The sequence below is a fragment of the Anopheles arabiensis genome, chromosome 2 (assembly GCF_016920715.1).
Source record: "Anopheles arabiensis isolate DONGOLA chromosome 2, AaraD3, whole genome shotgun sequence".
Classification (NCBI taxonomy): Eukaryota; Metazoa; Arthropoda; class Insecta; order Diptera; family Culicidae; genus Anopheles; species Anopheles arabiensis.
In genome coordinates, this window is record NC_053517.1 from 4,100,648 (window position 1) to 4,122,925 (window position 22,278).

The 22,278-nt window shown below is 42.1% G+C and overlaps 1 protein-coding gene across 5 annotated transcripts; it reads left to right on the forward strand.

Moving 5' to 3' along the window:
* Positions 1-220: 220 nt before the first annotated feature.
* Positions 221-21,181, forward strand: LOC120896845 (synaptosomal-associated protein 25). 5 transcript variants are annotated; one of them, XR_005738468.1, is made up of 9 exons: positions 226-409; positions 1,979-2,075; positions 2,239-2,280; positions 5,082-5,130; positions 8,899-9,016; positions 9,118-9,246; positions 9,324-9,468; positions 13,068-13,275; positions 14,205-21,181. XR_005738468.1 is itself a non-coding variant. In XM_040301357.1 (8 exons), the coding sequence occupies exons 2-8, from the start codon at positions 1,980-1,982 to the stop codon at positions 14,265-14,267; spliced, it is 642 nt and encodes a 213-aa protein (XP_040157291.1). In that variant the 5' UTR covers positions 221-409; position 1,979; the 3' UTR covers positions 14,268-21,181. The 5 variants fall into 5 exon arrangements, 3 of the variants coding, with proteins under 3 accessions (XP_040157291.1, XP_040157283.1, XP_040157271.1); XR_005738467.1 differs by lacking the exon at positions 5,082-5,130 and adding an exon at positions 6,745-6,793 and having other exon boundaries at positions 227-409; XM_040301357.1 differs by lacking the exon at positions 13,068-13,275 and having other exon boundaries at positions 221-409.
* Positions 21,182-22,278: the final 1,097 nt, after the last annotated feature.

Sequence of the window (22,278 nt, forward strand, 5' to 3'; positions counted from 1 at the left end):
AAACCCAGAACTCTACGAAATGAGCGAAACAAAAGTCTCAAAAACCCATAATAAAGTAGTGTGAAGAAGTGTCGTACCTGTTCTGCATTAATTTTTAGCAAATCTGTCTGAAATAAATCAACATTTTTCAAAATTGTTTCGCGACAGCTGCCACACTTTTTAACGAAACATTGCCGTCGAAGCTTAACGAAGGTGTCAAACCTCCCCCCTCCCCACCCCATCCAACGTTCGCCAGCACTGACCGAAACGTCATTCCGATAAAGGCAGAAGCAAATTCGTTCCCGGAGTCAAGAGGTGAAAATTGTGTCTGCGTCAAACTTTTCCAAAACCTCTGTCGATCGCTTTCCGAAGCAGCTCGTTAACTCTTCAACGCTTTAACTCTCCTCGTAACCACCCCAAACTAAACCAGGTAATTTGGTGAACAGTTGCCGACCGTAGTGTAGTTTCCTTTTTCTTTCATGGGGCTGGCTTTCTGCAACGAAAAATCGATGCAGCAGGGAGAAGGAACACCTTTGGGCCTACCCCGTTGGTGGAATGTGTGTTGATTCGTGTGATGATTTGTGATCTCCCCCACCCCGACAAGCCCAACGGGTACCGTGACTCAGAAACGTATCGTACGGGTTAATTGAAGCGTTCGAGATGAAATCATCATTGGCTGAGGCTGTGTGCGAAAACTCCGACCGTTCTGTTTGGGCGTGCGTTTTTTTCTTCTCTTTTGGGCGGTGAAGGTGTGCCCGCTGTGAGAGGAGAGTTTTCCCCAGTACGACGGTGTATGATGTTGTGCTACGCCCTTTCTTGGCGCACGCACGGAGCGCAGCACTATGCTAGAATTGGGGTGGCTGGTGTGTTTTGGCACACACATGTCCTTATGCGGGTGGCCGCGCGCTACACATACACGCGCGAATGCAGCAGTGACACCGTTTCAGGGTCAAGTCTAAAGAGACGAGTGCGGACCTCGTCATCCGTGTTCCAATCTGGAACGGTCAAGTTCGGTTCACTTTTGGGCAAAAAAAGGAGCCATCCATTGGCGGGGACGGGGATGGGCTGGTGTAAAGGGAGCTGCTCGAGACAATTCCCAGCGCTAATTTATGTCCTTTTTTTCTCTCGTCGAGCGCCCCATCGCATCCTCGAGACAGGATGAGAAGACCGCAGTCCGCTGCGTTGCCGAGGATGGGACACATACACACACACACACGCCGTTTAGTGTGCGGGCGTAAGAGCGGGACCAATGCAACGACGCTACGCCACAGATAAAGCTGGTGTTTGGCGCATACTCAAATCGGCCCTTCCCGGTTGTTGTTTTTTGTGCCGTATCAAACCTTATGATATCGATTTTTTGGGGAGTACTACGCACACCACACGAAAGACACCCTCATCCGAAGGCGCCCATCCAAAGATCCAAAAGATGTGCTGATGATGCTCGATTTTCGTCCTTTGCCCGTGCTGAAGCAGCAGGAGCTATGGCGCGTTTGATACAAACGGCACCGTAGTAAACGGGCTGTTGTTTGCTCACCAGACGAGATTGCGTATCCTGCGGATGAAGGATAATAACGAGTGGCCCACGCAGTCGGTATACGCCTACTGCAATTGCCTGCCTTTTGTCTTAACGACGATGCGTTAAGGCGCTCGGGGAGTAGCATGAAGAGAAGGATGTCTTTGTTTGCATATTATGCTTACAAAGCTATTGAAACTGATCCTTCTTGAACGTCCATCATGGGTCAATTTAAAAGCAATCTTAATTTCAACAACAATGGATTATTTGAAACATGCCGCCTAATCCAACCCATTACGCATTAGGTGACCGAATGAATAATTAGTGACATAAGTTGACGCATTAGGGAAATTGATTTATCTGTTGGTGTAGGTAAAGTTCATTTCCTCCCTGCGGGGTAGAATTAAACCAAAACCCACTTCCTGGCAGTTGCGATGATACCACCGCTGATTGAAACATGATTTTTGTACACTTGCTCATTTACAGAATGCCGGCAGCAGCACCCCCCGCAGAGAATGGGGCAGCCGTCCCAAAGACCGAGCTGCAGGAGCTCCAAATGAAACAGCAGCAGGTGGTCGATGAGGTATGGCAAAAGCGTAAAAAAAAACGCATCCTTCACCTGCAATCGAAGGCATTGCCGGCGAAGCTGGGCTACTGTGAGATAAGCTACTGAAACCCGATTTTCTCTCTGTGCATTCTCTGTGCTTTTTCATGTACTGTCGTCGCCTGCCGCCCTTCGTCGATAGTCTCTGGACAGTACCCGCCGTATGCTGGCACTATGTGAGGAGGTAAGATCAATCTGTTACTTTTGTTTGTTAACCACTACCTTGTCTTGTCGCATTATCACGTACGTTATGGTTCTGAGACTAGTGGCAGCTCCTTTAGAAACGCGATGATGATGATGATGATGATGATGGAGGATGAGTAATAATATTTAGGTAGAGGAACGGCATTACCACTCCGCGCTTTGGGAGGTGTCTACGTAAAGTAAACTAGTGCCGGTTACGGTAGAAGAGCGCCCCAGCTATCGAGACATGCTCTTCGCTAGCGTTCTAATCGGTCTGCAAGATGCTTAAACCGTCTCCTAACAAGTGGTCCGGTAAAATAGTGTTATTTGATGAATCGTTTCGTTTTACAACATCAAAAGCTAGTAAAATTGTAACTGTATTAGTTTGGTTATGCTATGTTTTGCTCTCATGGTAATGCGACCGATCGATCGATCGATCGATCAATCGATTCGATCACCTCAGTACTGTGTTATCGATATGAATCCCGTGAAAGTCATGTCAATTTAAAACGCCCTTTTACCCAAGCCTGCCATATTGTCCATTAATTGTTCTTTAGTTTGTTCATGAACGTGTTTTTGTTACTCTTCTTAGTTTGATCTTTCGCAAGACGCTGCGTCAAAATAGTGCGTTAATGTGTTTTTGTAAGAGTAAATGTTGTGTTTTGCGTTAAGAACAACCATTATCAATGTTAAACTTCAATTCTCAATGATTAAACATTCAATTTTGTTTATATTGCGTCGCGATTTGATAGTTTTTGGAAGACGAAAATCCGTGTTTTTGTTTTTTGCAAAAAGAAAAGAAAAAAAAACTTGCTCAAGCTTCAATGCAACCCATTAGTAAAACACAATTACTTTGTCTAGAGCAAGAATAGCTAAATGCTAAATTACTGGTCTCAATTCTCGAGTACCGATTGTTTCTCCTCCAGTTTCCTTTAATATTGTAATGAAAAAAAAAAGATTGAGCAGGATTTATTAAACATTTAATTTCTTGTTTGTGTTCGAACTATGTTTTCTGTTGGTGTGTTTTCTACTTGTAATTTTCTTTACGTCCGTATTTTTCTTTCGTTGAGGCTGCGTGTGTTTGTATGTCCCGATCTATGTTGCATGCCTAAATGACTAATACTTCGTCAAACATTCGATCGTACAAACTCTTTACGCCACATCACAAGTTTGAAGACTTTTCCTCCTCCAGATTGAAAACCACGGCTGGATGAACCTGAAAACAGAGAATCACCTTCCAACTCTTCTACTCTCTATTTGCCTTCTCTAGCTGTGTTTGATTTTACTCTTGTCGGATCGCTCTCTGTACTTTGATCTCTTTTCTAATAGAGCTGTTTGAACAAATCCTATCACTATTACTGTTGTTCCTATTCTGCTACTTTTATAATATACTAACATTCTTATAAAAAAAAAAAACAAATCCAGATGCATGAGTATGACTTGTTTACATTACCGTTGTACGCAGGATACGTAAACGAAGCGGTAAACGTTTTAATTCCACACATTGAAACCTATGACGCTAAAAGGATGTTCTATTCAATGTGTTATGAAGTTACAAAACTGTTCCACTTCACGTAGAACATAAATTCAACCATAAACTAAAACACACATTTGTGGCTCTAAATACTTCTAAATCTATTATTTATCTATGAACCTTCTTTGTGGACAATATTTAGCAGGTTTGAATTATTACTGCCGGTGCTATAGATGTGCTCATTAAAAAAACGAGATTTGTGTTGAAAGTTATTTTCTTTATCTGTGTTTGGAGCATATTTATCCTTTGCTCGTTTGTAGTTCTTTTATTTTTTTTGTCGTAAAAGACAGCTTACGTTCGTGTTTGGTTAAGTTAATGTGTTTTTATTATTATTCTTCTTTATTGAAATGAATGTATGTATGTATTATTTTCGTATTTAGCATAAATTGTACGCAATGTGTTAAATAGTAAAAAATATACACATTACCTGTCTTAAACATTAACACTATTACAAGCACTCAAATGGAGCAAACTTGTGAAGAAGTTCAAATACATAATATTTACATGAAATTAGTTGCTAAAAATAATATGTACAAATCAGCATAGTGTATACTTATATATATAATATTTACATAAAATGAATTAAATTTAGTTTCTTACCATATATCCTCATTGTTGTTATGAGTTTAAAAAAGCTCTACTATTTCAATATGATAATTGTTTCCTCTACTCGTTTAATCTGTGTTTCGAAGCACACTAATAATAATTGTTGACTGTATGAGTTGAATTTATGTTCCGTGTTTTGCCACTTTTGTTTGGATTTGTTTTCTGTTATTTTGTCGCGATATTTGCATCGCGTGTTTTATCGACATGACACCAAACGCCGACCGTGGAAACACAACATGCGAAAGTTGTATCATATCGATTTGAGATTATCCACGCAATAGCCTTAAATAGCCAGCTGCTGTTCGTCAGGCAAAGAACAAAAAAAAACCCAGCAAAAAACTGCCACTACAATTAGGAAAAATAACCAATCCACTAGTATTATAACTTTTGTTATTACAAAAATAGTATTTATATACCAAACATGCGTAACAACAGATCGATCGTTGCAGGAGGAAACGAATGAACGATGCGCCTTCAAAGCGTGTCCACTATCCTCTGCACGCGCAAATGATCTGTTCGTAACGTTTTGTAACATCAACGGAACAAGCCCTCCTCCCATAACTATTCAAACTAAACGCAACGCTCAGCACTACAGTATACGCAGAACAATTAACAAATTACACTTATTACTGATTATTCCAAATGCCGCCATACAAAAATAGAGCAAGGAAGCCGGGATTCGAACCCTGGTGGCCCTTGACGATCAGGGAGGTGAGTCATCATATCATTGGACACATTCTATACATAATCTCTATTATATTGTAATCCTTCGGAATGCAACCAATAAGAAAACAAATCACAAAAAAATAATCAAACAATGTGCCAAATATTGATCGTACATTGACAATTCAACAATCCTTCATTTCGAATCACATCACATCCAAACTTCCACACTCGTTTCTTTTTGTTTTGTTTTGGGTTTTTCATCCTCGTAAAATAACAGCCCACATTACCTACATTAAACAACACACACACACACATTACCTTTCCTTCACATCCGTTTTATCCGTTTCAATGTTGCAGTTTTACTTCCCTCAAATGTATTCTCATGATGTGATATTCCCTTTTTTCGTTTATTCGCGTCTTCCACCGATGAAAGATGCTGCAAACGTTAACGTCCCGATAGCAATGTTCCTCCCATTCTCCAAAGCACCAACACATTCCGTAAAATTAAGATTTAAGCTCATTTCAATTTCCAGCTGTACTATTTTGTCGGCAAATAGCAAATTAGCATCTCTACTACCACCTTTATTAGCACATTCATGGAACTCAGTTTTTTGTATAATCTACCCTTTTCTCTTTTTTATTCACTTTTGCTCACACCTAGCGCTCCTTACACGATACAGATGCATACGCACCTATATTACCACCCGCTTACTTAGCTGCTTACTGTAATCTCTTATCATGATCTGTAGTGCACTTCTCTTGAACTCGTCGCTTACCTTCTCGTTTTCGCTCTCTTGTGGGAGCGCTTGTATATTTGACCTCCACTACTACTACTACTTCGTTAATTCACTACCCATCTTCAATGCTAGTTTTCACTATGTAACAAACTTCCAATTCACTGCTGCCACTGTTTCGTTGTTTTGAGTTCTTACTTGTTTTCGTTTGTGTTACTTCATGTTACAGTTTCATTTAAGTCTGTTTGCCTCGTGCGTAGGACCGCTTCTCGTATTCAGTGTACTGTGATTTTTCTTCTCTATATCTATTCTTATGTTCCATATGTCCTTACTCGACATGAACTGGTTAAGGTTTTATCGATTATGATTTATTTTTGACATCGTGAGTGTTTTCGTGCTGCTGTGTGTTGTGGAAATCCAACAAACAAGTAAAACGCGGGACGCTGCTAGTAGGAGACAGCGTTAGGCTATAAATTGTGGTACCGTGCTCAATGCTCAAACAAAAAATGGGAACTGGCAGGGGTTGCATAGTAGTAGTGTATACGTTTGATGTTGTTTGCAATAAGTATAGCCAGCGTCGGATGGCTTGTCGTTTTGAACTAGGATAACGATAACGATTAAAAAACAATGCAATTTTTTAACCACTACGTACGATTTAAAGGCACTCTGATTGACATGACTGGGTATCGTAGTTTAATGATCGATCTCTGAGGCGTTTGTTTGATACGGAGCATCGTGGCGAAGAGAAAAAAGAGCGGCAACAAGCGCGCTTGCTCAATGTTACTAAATAAGCAATAAGTTTAAGATAAATGCTCTTGTACCACGTAAGAATCGCATTTGCGCGACAGATTGTCGCACTATTTAGTAACAAAAACCCTGAGAGACTGAGATGCTAAGTTGATATTTGTGATATTTTCTGATCTAGAGCACTGAGGTGGGAATGCGAACCATCGTAATGCTGGATGAACAAGGAGGTAAGCTTTATCCACTGTTGAGTTAGCAAGACCAAATCTCAATATCAATCTCAATAACTAACTAACAACAACAAAAAGATATAATATCCAGTACACACTACCGAAAAACAACCTAATACAGCTAATATTACAGTAACAGAGATATCATACTTTTACGTTGGTAGAAAACTCTAAACTAACCTCTGCTTGCAAAATCTATTTTATTTGTCTGCAAACTTGTGGTTATGGGCTTGTGGTAACCTAACAAGCCACTCCATTCACAACCTTTGTACAAGCATACAAAAACAATCTCACATTTAGCTCTGTATGTTTTATTTCAACGCTTCGAACAACTCAGTAACAGTTTAGTCAACTCGGCAAACTCGGCAACTCGGCTTGCGCCGCGGGGGCACAAAACGGAAATGAGAGATGCGCGAACTAACCAAGTAGCAATTCCCCAAAGCCATATTGTATAGGGGGGGCAGCCAAGAAAATATCACAAAATCCACCAAAGAAACCAACTAACGAAACAAAAAAAAACCTCAGCAACTACTAACGATGATTCACCCACTACTGAAACATACTTACAAGTACTTACCAATCGGAAACAAACAAACGTACCAATGAGCACAGCACTTATCACTCTCTAAAACTCTGCATCTGCATCAATAAAACAACACAACAAACAGGTATTATTATAATGCAAAACATCAAAACCACCCGAATCAAGCGGCGACTAGTGTACTTCTAATTGCTATTTTCCGTATCCGTAATCTGTTTTCGTTTCTTTTTGTTTCGCCGTAAAATTGCGCGAGTACGCGCGTGTAACGCGTCAAAGTTTGAGTTATTGTTCTTTAGTTTTTGTTGATTTTTGTTTCACGATTGAATTAATACAGCGTTACGTATTCACGGTAATAGGTTTCAGTTTTTAGTTTCGTTTATTTCCCTCTAAAACGTTGCTTAGTTCGTTACTTTTCTATTGAAATTAAATCCTTTAGTCCCAAGCGGCACTTTTTCTGTTCGTTTTGTTATCAACCGATTGGCGTTTTAATGACGGCGAAGCGTTTAAACACACACATTATTGTGTTTGTAGATTTCATTCACATTTGTTACAGAAAAAATAGTATTTACATTGTTATTTTCCTTTAAACGGTTATTAGTTTTGAATGACTTCTTTCTGCTCGGACTGCCTTAATGAATTATGCTGCCAGATATATGAACCTCATCCCCTTCTCAAAGCTAGCTTTCAATTGAATTTCGGTTGAAGTATGTTATTTTTTTGTTTAAAAATCCCATTCTCTACTTCCGTATTTGTTACCGTTTTCCGTTGTGTTTTTTGTTTTATGTTCCGAGAGTGTAGAACGTTGCATGACATACAACTAATGTTATTTACCTTTTTGAACCTTTCAATACTACTACTTATTACCGCTACATAGTACTGTTTTTTATTATATTCTACCTACTACTAATACTGTTACTATCATCACTACTAAACCTCTAACTCTCTCACACACGTTAGTTTATTTCTGCTATCACGTTCAACTGTTTTGACGTATTGTTTCATCATTTCATACATCGCGCTCTGTCGATCCTTATTCCCTCTGTTTTCGTCACGATCGTCAGCAGAGTACTACTTACCGGCTCACCATTCTATTCGAATGCACAATATTATTCACCCACTACTATACCCCCACAACAAACAGAAACTTCCAAACACACATCTCTCTAACCTGTCCGGTTTTCGATCCAACCAAATCACCATCCAAATCTCTCACCTACAGTCATATACACTACTTACTGCATTTCATAACTCCCACTCACCACTCTCCAGCAGATCACTTATCACTAATCCCCGATAATTCGTTGTGTTACATGAATCGCGTGGTCATGATTGTGTCGTACCCATCCATCCGTCGTTCAATCTACAAAATATAATTGGCTCTTTCTCTCTCTCTTTCCCTCTTTCTCTCTGTGCATCACTGTCTTTCCCACTCCATCCTGTCCATACCCCCTCTGTGTGTGTGTGTGTGGTTTATGTTTGGTGCTCTCCGCGCACACCGATCTCTCTCTCTCTGTATGTTGTCGAACGAAATGCCAAAACACAAATCCTATCTAAAACACCACAGAACAACTGGACCGAATCGAGGAGGGCATGGACCAGATCAATGCCGACATGCGTGAGGCTGAAAAGAATCTGAGCGGCATGGAAAAATGCTGCGGTATCTGTGTCTTACCGTGCAACAAGTAAGTGGAATCAGAGGATCCCCCCCCCCTCTGGGTGAATATCCTGGAGTCTGGAGGTTGCGGAGTCGTCTTTAAACACCGTTTGTCTGTCCCGTCTGCAGGAGTGCATCCTTCAAAGAGGACGACGGTACCTGGAAGGGCAACGATGACGGCAAGGTGGTAAACAACCAGCCCCAGCGAGTGATGGACGATCGCAACGGATTGGGCCCGCAGGCTGGCTACATCGGAAGGTAAGAGGCGGAGTGTGTCCGTCTACCTGCTGTAATGCGCCATGATGTAATCTCCATTCCCCGTATTCCCCGCGCAGGATCACGAACGACGCCCGGGAAGATGAGATGGAGGAGAACATGGGCCAGGTGAACACGATGATCGGTAATCTGCGAAACATGGCGCTCGATATGGGCTCCGAGCTGGAGAACCAGAACAGACAGATCGACAGAATCAATCGCAAGGTAAGTGTCCTGTTTCGCTCCGCTCGTTGGCTTCTTTCTCTCGCCGCGCACGGCCGCCAGTGGGCGGCGCGGACGGCTACTGCTCCGTCCGATCGTACGTCGCTGCGCTACTGCTCCGATCTGCGCACTCAGTGCAGTGAGTGGAGGAGAGAGTACGTGAGAGAAAGTGCAAACGAAACGAGAATGAAACGGGGTGGCAAATGCTGCCGCCGCCTCCGCCACACTGTCTGCCCAGACATATTCTCCTGCTCCAACCCTTCTACTTATGTATACTACTACTTGCTCTCTACATTAGCCGAATGGACTTTCTTAGTTTTTTGATCAGATTATTACATCGTTACACACATGCATATTCAGTTTTGTCCCCATTAGCTCTGGTTCGATTTTTAAGTTTGCGTTTTCCGTTCCGATATGTTCGTGTTTTGTTTCTGGCCAAACTTAACAACCAAACATCAATACCACCACCACCACCACCACCACTCTACTGCAGTACATTTGCAAATACAGCAATACAAATCCAAAAAAAAACATATAAAACATTAAGGAGAAAAAAACCACAACATAACTTAATCTAACAGCGGTTCTGCTTGCGCATTCTTCTAGTGTTGTGTTTTTTCTTTCGGCGCAAGAAATGGCGACCGCTGTTTCTTACGGGTTTCTTTCCTTTCTTCGTTTAATTCCCTCTTCGTTCACTCTGGATTAGATTCCTTTTTCGATATTTAATCGTAATTGTTTGTGCCTATGTTGTCTAGTTTTTTTCCCCCGTTTGTTTTCTATGTTGGTTTTTGTCTCTAGTTTTGTTCGTCTTGCGGTAGCGAAGAAATATCTATGTTCTGTCGTTGAAACGCGCTGTTGTGGTCTCTGTGTAATACTACTGTTGTGTCCGGTTGTTGTTTGTTCTAGACACACGCACACACGCACACACGACACCTACAACTACTTCCTGTGCTTTCGAACAACGAAAAACTCTACTACGAAACAAATCACCCAGAAAAGAAACAGTACAGCCTCTGCCCCAGCAGCGGGCACTACCGTCCACTGTCTGCTGTGTCTTCCGTTTTACGTTTTGTGTTTGTCTAGCGTCTTTATCGTGTCTGTTTTTGCCATTTCTCTGTCTATATCTATATATCTTTCATTTTCTATCCGCCTAATAAACCTCTCACAGTGTGTTAGTAAATGTTTGTGTAGCTTTCCAAGACGTAGAGCGTACGCGCTATTGTTCACACTCACACACGCAAACGCAAGGGTGCAAACCTTTACAGAGTTGTGTTTAAATGTTAAACGGAAATGAGCTGATTCGATGCTGTTGCGTTCTCTCAATTGGTTGTTGTGGGGTGAAAAACAGAATGGAAGCACATTTTCAAACATTCAAAATTCAAAATGCCAAAATTTCTTCTCTGGTCCTTTCCGTTTTCAGTTTAGAATTAGAATTTGTTGTTTTTTCCTTCTTTAAATTGTGTTTAAAGAATACCTATGATGGATACTTGACACACACTCATACTGAGGCAAAATATGCCCTAAAACGAACAGCCAACGAATATGGATCAATGTTTATCTACTTGTTAGAAGTAGTAGCTCCCCACACGCTGAACAGGAATACTTTAACCGTATATACATATACATAGATATACCCCCATAAAGGAAGGGCTTGACTTTGTTAGATGCTTTTTTATGATTTTGTACCATATTACGATTTATACATAATCAACCTTCTCTTCTCTAGCGCCTCTAACTAACTACCCTCTCGCTATCCCTGTTCGCTAGCTGATTTGTGTTGTTCTTGTTTTGTTTAATACCTAACCTGATATAAAAAAAGCAATACGCCAGTGTTTAAATGTTCCATATATGCCACTCCTCTGCCACCGAAACCTCACGGACTGTGACGATGGAATGATGTGTTGAATGTATCGGTTTTGTATCGAACAAAAACCGAAAGCGATCTAATTGTTGCTTGCCGTGGCTCCGTTTAGCCATAACGTTTTTTGACGCAAAAGACAACCACCGTAGCATTTGACGTATTTTCGATTTGCTTTTGTTTTATATCAAACAATGTTTATATGATAGCTTAACCAGTTTCTAGCTAAAGAAAAAAGAATTTAGCTCCCGCGGACTGGTGTGCTGTTGTTATTGTCAACACCGCTAGGGTGTGCGAAATTGTAGCCACCAGTACGTCAAACACTACGGTGTGTGTGTGTCTGATCGTTTCCGCTTCCCGGCTTTCCCCCCCCCTCCCCACGCCCCGGCTCTCCCGGGTCCACCAAGATTAGCGTGCCTTCATAGCCAAACGGTAGAGTATGGTGAAATTTGTTACCCAACAACAAGTGTCTTATGAAAATGGGAGTAAGTATCGTTATAAAAGTACCCATTCATATATAATCCGTTTGGTAGGTAGAGCCCACACTTTTATATGTGCCAATGTTGATCATTCTGTTGTTTTCTAACGCTCCGCTCCCTGAGCCTGTAAATCGAGGACGGCAGCTAAATGTGTAACACGGCCCCCCGTCCCCGACATGGATCGGACGGAAAACAATCCGATATATCCCAAAAACCCAGATGTTGTTAGCGTATATATCTACTTTTGTCTGTTTTGTGTTTGTCTAACTATATATTTTCCTTATCGTATTCGTTTCGTTTCACGTGTTACATGTCGTTACGTTTATGCTTTGCAATCGCTTTCCAAGAGCGGTACCTGCTGTAATAAGAACGCTGATGAACCCCGGGATGCGATCCACAGCTACCATGCTTTTCGCTCGCGTTTTTTTTTGTCCACGAACTGAAGAAGCATCCTGTGTCCGAAGCGGCACAGCTCACAGGAGGATGGCTTTGGCGGGGAATGCACATTGCTTTAAATACACTGCTGCTATGCGAAGCGTTTCCCTGCTTGATTGGATCGGCTGAGAAATGCTAGGTCGAATGTTACTGTTAGTAACATTCGCCTTGTCGTTCCTATAAAATGCAAGAGAATGTAAAAATCAGCTCAACGTGTCATCAAACTCGTGTGGTATTTGGTTTCTGCTCCTTGCGTTAACAGTATTCCAAGCATTAGCTTCTTTATTTCTTCGCTATTTAATGCGCGCAGGTTCGAACACTCGTGTGATTCGTTTCGTTTTATATTAAGCTCGTTTTTAGACCCTCGAATGACATGGAGGAACAGTCTTACCCTGTTGCTCCCGCTGCTTGTGTTTGGTTTTTGTCTAGGTTTAGTTTTATGATTTCCGTTTGCTCGCGTGCTCCAATCTCACGCCCGCTGCTTTAGAGAGCGTGAGAGGAACTGGTATTGTGCGCACCTCAACTCATCATCCCTTCTTACTTAATTCATGCGTTGTGTTGTTTCCAAGCGTTTCCTTGCGTTAGTTTCAGCGTTCCGTTCCGTCCCTCTTTCACTGCTACTTGTCCATTCCCCACCCTTTTGCATCGCGCGTACCAGTTGCAATGAAAATAATCTGATTGAGAATCAATTGCTCTTACTCCTCCTCCTCCTACTCCTCCTTCTCCTCTTACTCTTTCATTCTATACTATACTCTATACTATATAAATACCTATGTTTATGTTTATGCATGTGACATGATCGTTATTTTAATGCTCTTCCAACAATCTAGGGCGGATCAAATGAGGACAGGATAAAGGCGGCCAATGAAAAAGCGCACTCGCTTCTCAAATAAAAAGGGTACCGAGTATATATATAGCAGTGCATATATACAATATACACACCTCTATCTATACATATATATACATATACTTGTATGGTTATCGTTATTATTTTACCTCCTCCATTTCGGATATCGAAACGAACACAGACGAACAAATGTAAGTTGGTAGTTTTTCTTACTTCTTTCTCTCTCTCTCTCTCACTCTTTCTCACTCTCTTTATCTATATAATATAAATGTATGTTCAATTATTAGTTTCCGATACTTACTACTTATGCGTGTAATGGAATATATTCACTAAGCGTTAAGTTTTCCTTTATGTCAATTCGTTTTTTTTTTTATAATACTTATTATGTATGTAGGATGTGATATTATTATATACTATATATGCCACAGAATAGAACAGAACAGAACAGAACAGGAAATATGACTCACACAAAGACATTAAAGAATAAAACATTGATTATGAAACAGTAAAATAATCTGATCACTGCTTTTATTTAATCTCTTTCTTACATTGTTTTACAATACTCTCTTACTCCTATTTGGTTCAAAAACATTTGTTGCGTTCCATTTTGTGCGCAATTGTACTTTGGTTTTGTACTTTTTGATAGCAGCAAACTGTGCAGGCAATTATTTCGTGTCATCCGGAGAACGGTTGTCGATTGGTTTGCGAACAACTGCGAACAAGAAGATAATGCTTTGCTGATGATCTATTATTTGGTCACGATGGGATGGAGCAATGAGCAAAACTCGAAACAAATAATTGCCTGCTAGTTTTATTTTTACTTCCTCTAATTCCTTACTCTTTTTAACTTTACGGCCTCTTATGCCTTTTACTTTTCCAACAAGCGATCCCCAACTTTCCACCGTAACTTTTGATTGTGTAGTGTAAGATCTACCGCCAAGCTAGTCGAATATATTGTAAACGAATTGATTTTTCGAATATACCTCACCTTTATTCCAATTTTTAAACCACACCGAATCAATAATAACACCTCTATTTGCTACTTACCTACTCCCCAACGACACCGTGTGCGTGACTGATCTGACCCCCCTACCCTACTGTCTGCTATCAACTTCCGTAGGGAGATTCCAACGCCACCAGGATAGCGGCTGCTAACGAACGGGCTCACGATCTGCTGAAGTAAGCTGTTTACACACAACCCAACTCACTCGAAGGCGGTGTAACCGTTGCGATGGATGGATGTTAGACGTCACAGACAACGCGGGCGGGCAGGAACTGAACAGTGTAAACTTGGTTGGTTTTTGTTCTCGTTACTGATGATGTGCAGTTTTGTTCGCAGCTGGAAAGTGCGACCGCCAACCCACGGCAGGTGCGCTTGAGAATAACCACGAAATCCACCTATTGAGTTTGAGTTTTACAGCAAAGCGGGGGTTCGATCAGTGGACATGAAAACATATACACAACACACACACATAAACACACACAGGAGCAATTGTATGGTGGGAAGGAAAACTCTTTCAACCGGACGTTAGACTGCTTCTCGCATTTAAATGGGGTGTAATATGGCAAGCGCGGCAAGCGAGAACACAGGCAAGGAATCAAAAATGTGTATGCGTGTGAATCAGCGCCACCGGCTTGCTGGATTAGTGTAAGCGAAACGCTTTAGGCTTAAGCAAGGATAATTGAGGCATCTGGCGTAAACGGAGCAGCGCGTGAATTTACACCGCTACAAACATACACACACACACGTACCCCCTCTTACATTACAGCGAAGACACGGCGCAGGACACGAGTATAGCAGGAGGCGCAGCTAACAGCGCAAACAGCAGGAGCGAAGAAAGAAAATGTTACAACGATACTCTTAGGTTTCATTAGGTTGTGCAGTTTTGCGTTTAGGTTCCTTTAGACATACGCACACTCATACACCCGCGCCCCCACACATACTCACACACACACACATCTCTGTGTATGATTTTATTGATTTTCCATCTTCTGTAGGCTACCGGGACCAAAGTATCCTGTCCTTGCGTTCCACCACCGTTCTTCATGCGTGCGTTTTTAACTCGTTGTTGAAGGAGGGAAAGATAGAGAGAGAGAGAGAGAGAGAGGGTGCATTGCGAGCGATCACGCAGCAGCACGATCGTTCTCGTTGTTCGCCACTGAAGGTGGCAACGGTGTAGGTTAATCATGCTTGTTTTAGCTCACAGTAGGATAGGATAAAAATCTGTTTCCCCCTTCCTTCCCGTTCGTTTCTTACATGCCCAACGGGTTGGCCAGTTTTCTTTTTGCTGTCCCCGTGTGTTGTAGAACGCGTGAGATGCGTCTGTCTTTTGTGTGTGTGTGTGTAATGTGCCGACCCCGAAGCGATGATGAGATCCTGGTTTGGATCATTTACATACTTCGTTTCGTTAGTAGTGCATTTGAAGCGTGTTATAGTAGGTGGGTATATGCTTCCCATAGTCCATTGTTACGGCTGTATCTTTTTGCTTTTAGGGCATTTAACAACGGCTACGGCACGAAGCAGACAGCTGAATATAGAGCTACCTTCGCTTGTTTGAGTAACTGAACCTAAGCACACACGCGCAGTGGTTTGAGTGGTTCCCTTTTTCCTCCCACCGAGACAAAGCAACAGCACTTTTACACCCAGTCGCGAGATGCATCGAACCATATCATCATTCGATGTGGGGATGCAGCAGAAGTGCGCTTTTGGATGAAAGTTGCAACGAAAAGCTCGAACCACCACCTGTTTGTTCGAACCCGTGATACAGAGAATTCGGTTCGCCTCACTCACTCACTCACTCTTCGTGTCTCTAGCCGTTTGTCCAGCGTTTGGGGCGTCAAACGCCACAGAGGACAAAACAGTGTTTTTAATTCGTTTGTTAACCTCGTGAACATAATTGCTTCTAATATACGCTAGCTAAACCTGAAGGCGTTACATAGTGTTACATAAAGTAAAGCGTAATTGCATTCGCTAACGGCCAGCGTGTAGTGCGCTTTCTGTTCGCCATTCGCTAGCAAAGAGGGTAGACTTGATCAGAAGCTGGAACAGCGAACCCAGCGGTGCATTGGGTGGTAGCATAAGTATGCATTTACTTTGCGCCGTTTGAATTTGATCATAGTGTTGGTAGCTTATTTTGAAACGTTCTCATTGCGAACCATATGCATTTGACTATTTCTAGCGACTTTGGCCATAGATGGCCACCAATTGTCCGATCAATCTTGTAACGTAGTTCCCAGCACTCACGCACACACACACACACACATACACAGAGAGTGTACTAGTGTACGAGCAAGCCACAGGCATTTAGGGCAAACTAATCTCAACTCTCCTCCAACCCTAAGGAGGAAGGGTCTCGCAAACAAAACGCAAAGACAATTTCCAAAACCGGACGCGGAACAGTTGGCGCGGTGGGTTGTGTAGGCCTATTTACCTGCCACCCCATTACAAATCGTCCCAAGATAGGAACGGAACAAGAAGAAGAAGAAAAAAACAACAGTGAAAGTGATTTATTTTCCTGATATGACGGACGCGCACTGTCCGGGGACTAGTTTGCAAGCAATTTTTATCTCGATATACAGCTTCAATCTCAATGAAATAAGTAACAAACAAACTTACAGAAGAAAGAGAAAAAAATACACACATACAAAAATATTCCAAAGCTACCCCAAGCGTGTGTGTGTGTAAGCAATGGGAAGAAGTGCATAAGACGGTACAGAAACCAGTCACAAAAAAAAAACATAAAACAAAAAAAGGTCGGAACAGTAAAAACGGGGGCAAATGAAATTACTAAACCTTAAAGGCAATGCGTACTTTAATAATAAATATAAATATACAAACTTATTATACATTATTAATGAAAACATTATTTACTTAGCAAACAAAGAGAGCGAGTAAATGTGCAATGGACACGTTTACATCATATCAGGCGAGCAGAAAGAAGTAATACAAAACATACACACTCACATACAAGGAACACGGAAAGAAAATTTACACACACACACACACACACACACACACACCCTAAAGGCATTGGAAAACCAAGGGAAGAAGGGGGAAAAACAAACCAAACACCGAAGTGAATTGTATCGCAAAGCAAAAGCTAATATAATAAGCAAAACATGTGTGTGTGTGTGTTGGACAAAAAGCATAAGCGCACGCACGCAAGTGATACGCAATGCTTCTGCGCTGCCGTGTGAGCCGAATGGAGTGCGCGATGAAAGATGATAAAGGTTGCAATATTATATTGAGGTATCTCACCGATTGGAGGGGAAAACAAGTTCGATTAATTACAATGGAAGAAAAACGCAAAAGCGAAAAACAAAAAAAAAACATTAATCCAAGGCTATATGTAACGAGCAGGATGAGGAGGACAGACAATGGGCAGAGCGGTCCAGCAAGAAGTCAGGAAAAAGATGGAAGCGTGAAGAAAAGTGAAGAAACTTTATCATATACCAATTCTGCTGGGCTTAATACTAAGAGACGGCGCGACACACTGCGAACACACTACTGAGAACATAAAACATCCATACACACACACACACACACAAACAAGAAGACACGCGTTCAAGTATATACACTCATTATTACGTTTGAACAAATGACGTTGATTGAATAGATTCATCAGCAATAATAAACAATTGTGATAATACAATACATACAAGAAGACGGAGACGGAGGAAGGAGGAAACCGCAAAAGCATAAAAAGAAGGCATAAGGGCCCGTGATGGGAGCAGGAAGGAGGAATTATGAAGCAATCGAATGAATGTAAAAGCCGTAGTAATGATGATTGGATGCTAGCAGCATATGTTTGTTTGACACACACACAACATTGCAGAATATTGAATGAGAAGCGGAGAAGAAAGTGCTGCGAGAATCGTATGGAATGGAAAATGAAGACTCACACACAGACACAGTTTCGGTAAGCCAGTGACGCAACTGCTTTACACCCCGTTCGCGGGCAGTCTGAAGGGCTGTGGTACCTAAGAATGCAAATGGTTTGTAATGCGCAGGAAGAAAGCACGTGGAGCTCTTCCAGGAGCACCACACGTTACTGTTACCACTGAAGGATGCAATCACTGGATCTTTTCTTCCACCATAACTTCAAGACTTCACACGCTCCCTCTATCGCAAAACACTCTCTTCCACTGGTACCTTCTACCTTTCCCGGGTAGAGGGATCTTCAATCTTCCTTCCATCCATTACGGTATAGCGAGCAGCATATGCTGGTTGATCAGCACGTATATTGATCACAAACGATCGTGCGATCTCGGCACCTATTCTTGCAATGTTGAGCTACTAGCGTGAACAATGATATGTCTAGCTAAATGATACACAAATTCCGAACCGTGAGAAAATATGTGTGTGAAAGAGAAAGAGAGAGGGAGAGAGAGGGCGATTAGCTCCTTGGCTCCTTCAAGCAAGGCGTTTGGCAATGATGATGGGAAAAACGAGCGAACACGAACCAGGTGACAAAAGTGGCACGACACAAACTTACAACCACCAACACTAGAACAAGATCAACAAAGCAGTAAAAGCATCTCTTTCTCACGCTCTAACTCTTAGCTATCCCTAGCGATTGATACCCAACCCAATGATTGGCCATTAGGGGAAAGTAAAACAAAAACAAAAAAACTCTACCATACCATCTCTTGTTGTCTTTTAAAACAAAACAAAAAGCTCTACGTGTGTATAAAACTACAAGTCAAAAGGTAAAGACAAAACTCCAAACTATTGCCATTAATTCTGCGCAAATAAGTAACTACTAAGCATACACACAAACACATCCACATCTAGGCAGTAGCTGCAGAGAAGGGATTGGAGTACGAAAGCAAGTAAAGCTAGCAAGTAAAACGCTAAACGTTTCTCGTTCTGTTGTGATTCTGAAATTATTTTGTTGTACGCTTTTCTTACAAGCTCTCACATACACACTCCATTTCACTACTTGAGGCCACCGAAGCGAAGGCAATTTTAAACATCCTTTTCAATGCCCTAGCACTGTTTCACGCCAGGGCGTGAATATTTCACCTGCAGAGAGGGACTGAAATGAGCGGAAGAGGTGCAACAAAGTGCAATGGGAAGGGGAAGGAGTGCAGGAAGATTAGGAGAGGAGGGTGGCGAACACATCACACCGAGCAAGCATATATGCACTGGATATCCCATCATGGATGGATGGATAATGGATGAACGGTGATGAGAAAGCAAAAGCAAAAGTTTACGAAATGTTATCTAGTTAAGTTTGGCTACAAACAAAGAAATTACTCTTAGCGTAAATGAATTCGAAAATTTGTAAATAGAATATACATAAACACACAGTCGTACACACCTACATATTACACACATACAGACCATACACAACACGTACACACACACACACTACAGGCTGCAACATGCGGACGGAGCACAGGTGACCGAACCACGGGAGCATTGGATCCTGGGGATTTTGCCCATTGTTGGCATTGCTTCTAGAAACTTTGCTCCAACTCGTGTGAGGTCTTGTTCGGTGTGTGTGTGTGTGTGGTGGTCGGCCAAAAAAAAAACGGCTATTGAATATCTGCTAACCAAAAACCCCCAAGGTGAATGAAAACGGCAATTGCATTGCATTCAAAAGAAACAAACTGTGAGATTAGCCCTCCAAACGTCTCGTACGGTGATGTTGATGATGGGCTCTGATGATGGTGTTGATGCGTTATGTGACACAATTTACACACACACATAAACACACACACCGTTATGCATGGTGCATTGAACTCTTGCGTCGACAATGTGTTGTACATTTGCGTTGTTCGTTTCCTTCCCTTGTATTAAATGCGCCTCCCTTTTGATTGGCATTCGCGATTTTATCAATCTCCGTAACGATCTGCGTGTTGTTGTTGTTGTTGATGTTGTCGCGCGTGTTCGGGTGTGTGTGTTGCAACTTGCAATTCAGTTCACCATGCGCCTCCATGCATATGCTTTTCGTGAGCGCGCACGTGCGCAACTCGAAGCAAGCTAACAAGCTACAAGGCGCGTTAGAGGATGCTCGAGAAAACGAGGGGGGTGGAAAAACCATGCGAAATTAACGGCCAAAAACGATATAATAGGACATAATTCCTAAAAAAACACACACACACTCACACACAAAGATACTATTATGCACATATGGATGTGGCATATAAAACAGCTTGTTGATTCGTTTTTAAATATGTTTTGCGCTAGTTTAACGTGTACACACTTCCTTGCCCTCCCTCCGAGATGGTTTAGCAGTAGTAAGAAGTAACTGTAAGCGGCAACAGTATTTTGTTCGGATTGTTTTCTCGCTTCATTGGCCACGCTGTAGATCGCAGCCATGTTGGTAGTGGGATCGCCACGTTTCCTAGCAACAGGACGAAGGTGCCACGTGCGATGGCAGTGGGCGTGGCAAAAGCTGTTTGTACATATACATACGTATGATGGTGTGGATTCGAGCGAGCAGAAGTTCGTAAGAATCCCAATCACAAACACAAGACACACAAATACAAAATCAGACCCAGTGATAATTCGGCATTTTAATTAGAGACCTGAGTGTTTTAAAACTCATAATTACAACACATTCTACCCCTTTGTCTGTGTTTTAGAATCCATTGCACGTAATGCGTTATACTAATCACCCACAGCAGCTAGTGATTCAATTGGTTCGCTTTTCACACTCTGCACTGAAAAAAGAAACATCACTTTTCACACCTACTAATCAAATACACACACACACAGATACACATTTACACACAAGTATGTATTTACTGATAAGGAGCAGGACAGCGCGCAACGGGCAGTGGTAGGGAAAGGACCGGTAGGCGAAAAGGGACAGGGGGGAGAATATGCGAACAAAATGCTTTTTTGGTACATTTCGTATAAAAAATGGTATAAAAGAAACAATTTCCAACAAACCCATCTTACCGAACACTAATTCAAAATTAATAATCCTACAGCAAGCGAACAAACAAACAAACAAACAAACAAAACCCAACAAACAAAATGCGTATAAACTAGCTGCAGATTAATTGAAACTGTATTACGGTTAATACTTTTTAAAAATGTATTTCAAGTATCCTGTAAAAATAAAATGATTATAATGGACCTAATATAGTGTGGTCGGTGGGGAGAGGGGGCCGCTTGGGGTAGGGCTTTTGCATGTTCATTTCTAACGTAAATATCACTGAACTTCGGATAGATAGTCTTTTTCGTTACACTAGTTAACATAGCAATTCCCTTTCAATATCAATTAGCTACAGTAATAGCTACTCTGAGCTGTCACTTCTTGATCTCCAAGGACACTGTTGGCACTGTTCTGCACAATTGTGTGTGTGTGTTTAACAGCATCTTCTTCGCCTTTGTTACCGCGCACGAGCACCATTCGTTCATTCGTCGGCTCATCGTTTGCTGCAGGATTTGAATAGTAACGGGGCAACCGAAACTGCTGCCTTTTCATCACAACTTGAGATCACCTGATAATCCAGCCATTTATCTTGCATAAATGAGCCCGTCAATTTGCATTTCAACGTTTCTGCTCACGCACCGGTTCGCGCCCCGTTATAATGCTGGACGATATGTGTTTTTGACGGCTCCAAACACAAACACAAAAAAGGCGCCAGAATGCAAATGAAGCTCCACTTGTGCCGGGGGTGGAGTACCAGCAGCAATGCCGACGCCGACGCCGACGACAACGCCACATTACTCTTTCTTTGTATGTAAAAGCACTGCATAAATTCACTTATTCAAAAAGTACTCCACCCTCAACACAGGCGATGGGTGTTTGCGGTTGTTTGCGTTTGTTTGTTTGCGTTATTCCTCTTCCGGTGCCTGGTTACACCTGGTCGGTCGGACAGCGGAACCACTTTGAGCCAGTTTGTGGTCCAGCACGGAGAGAAAGACACACACACGCACAGAAACAACAACAAAAACTGCTGCTTATCTCGAGTGGTGGGGGAGCCTTTTGGACGAAGAAATGACACACACACACACATGAGGGGACACTTCACTCGCACATCCAACGGCACACGATCGCCGTTCTAAGGCACCCAACAAGCAATGTGTCAATGCACCGGTACACCGCCGTATGACAACCTTGAACTTCCTGCGGCACCGAACGCGCGAACGGTGCACGAACCAACCCCAATCTGTTGTGGTTGGAACACGAGGAGGAGGAGCACTGGTGAGGATGGTGACAAATTGTGAAATA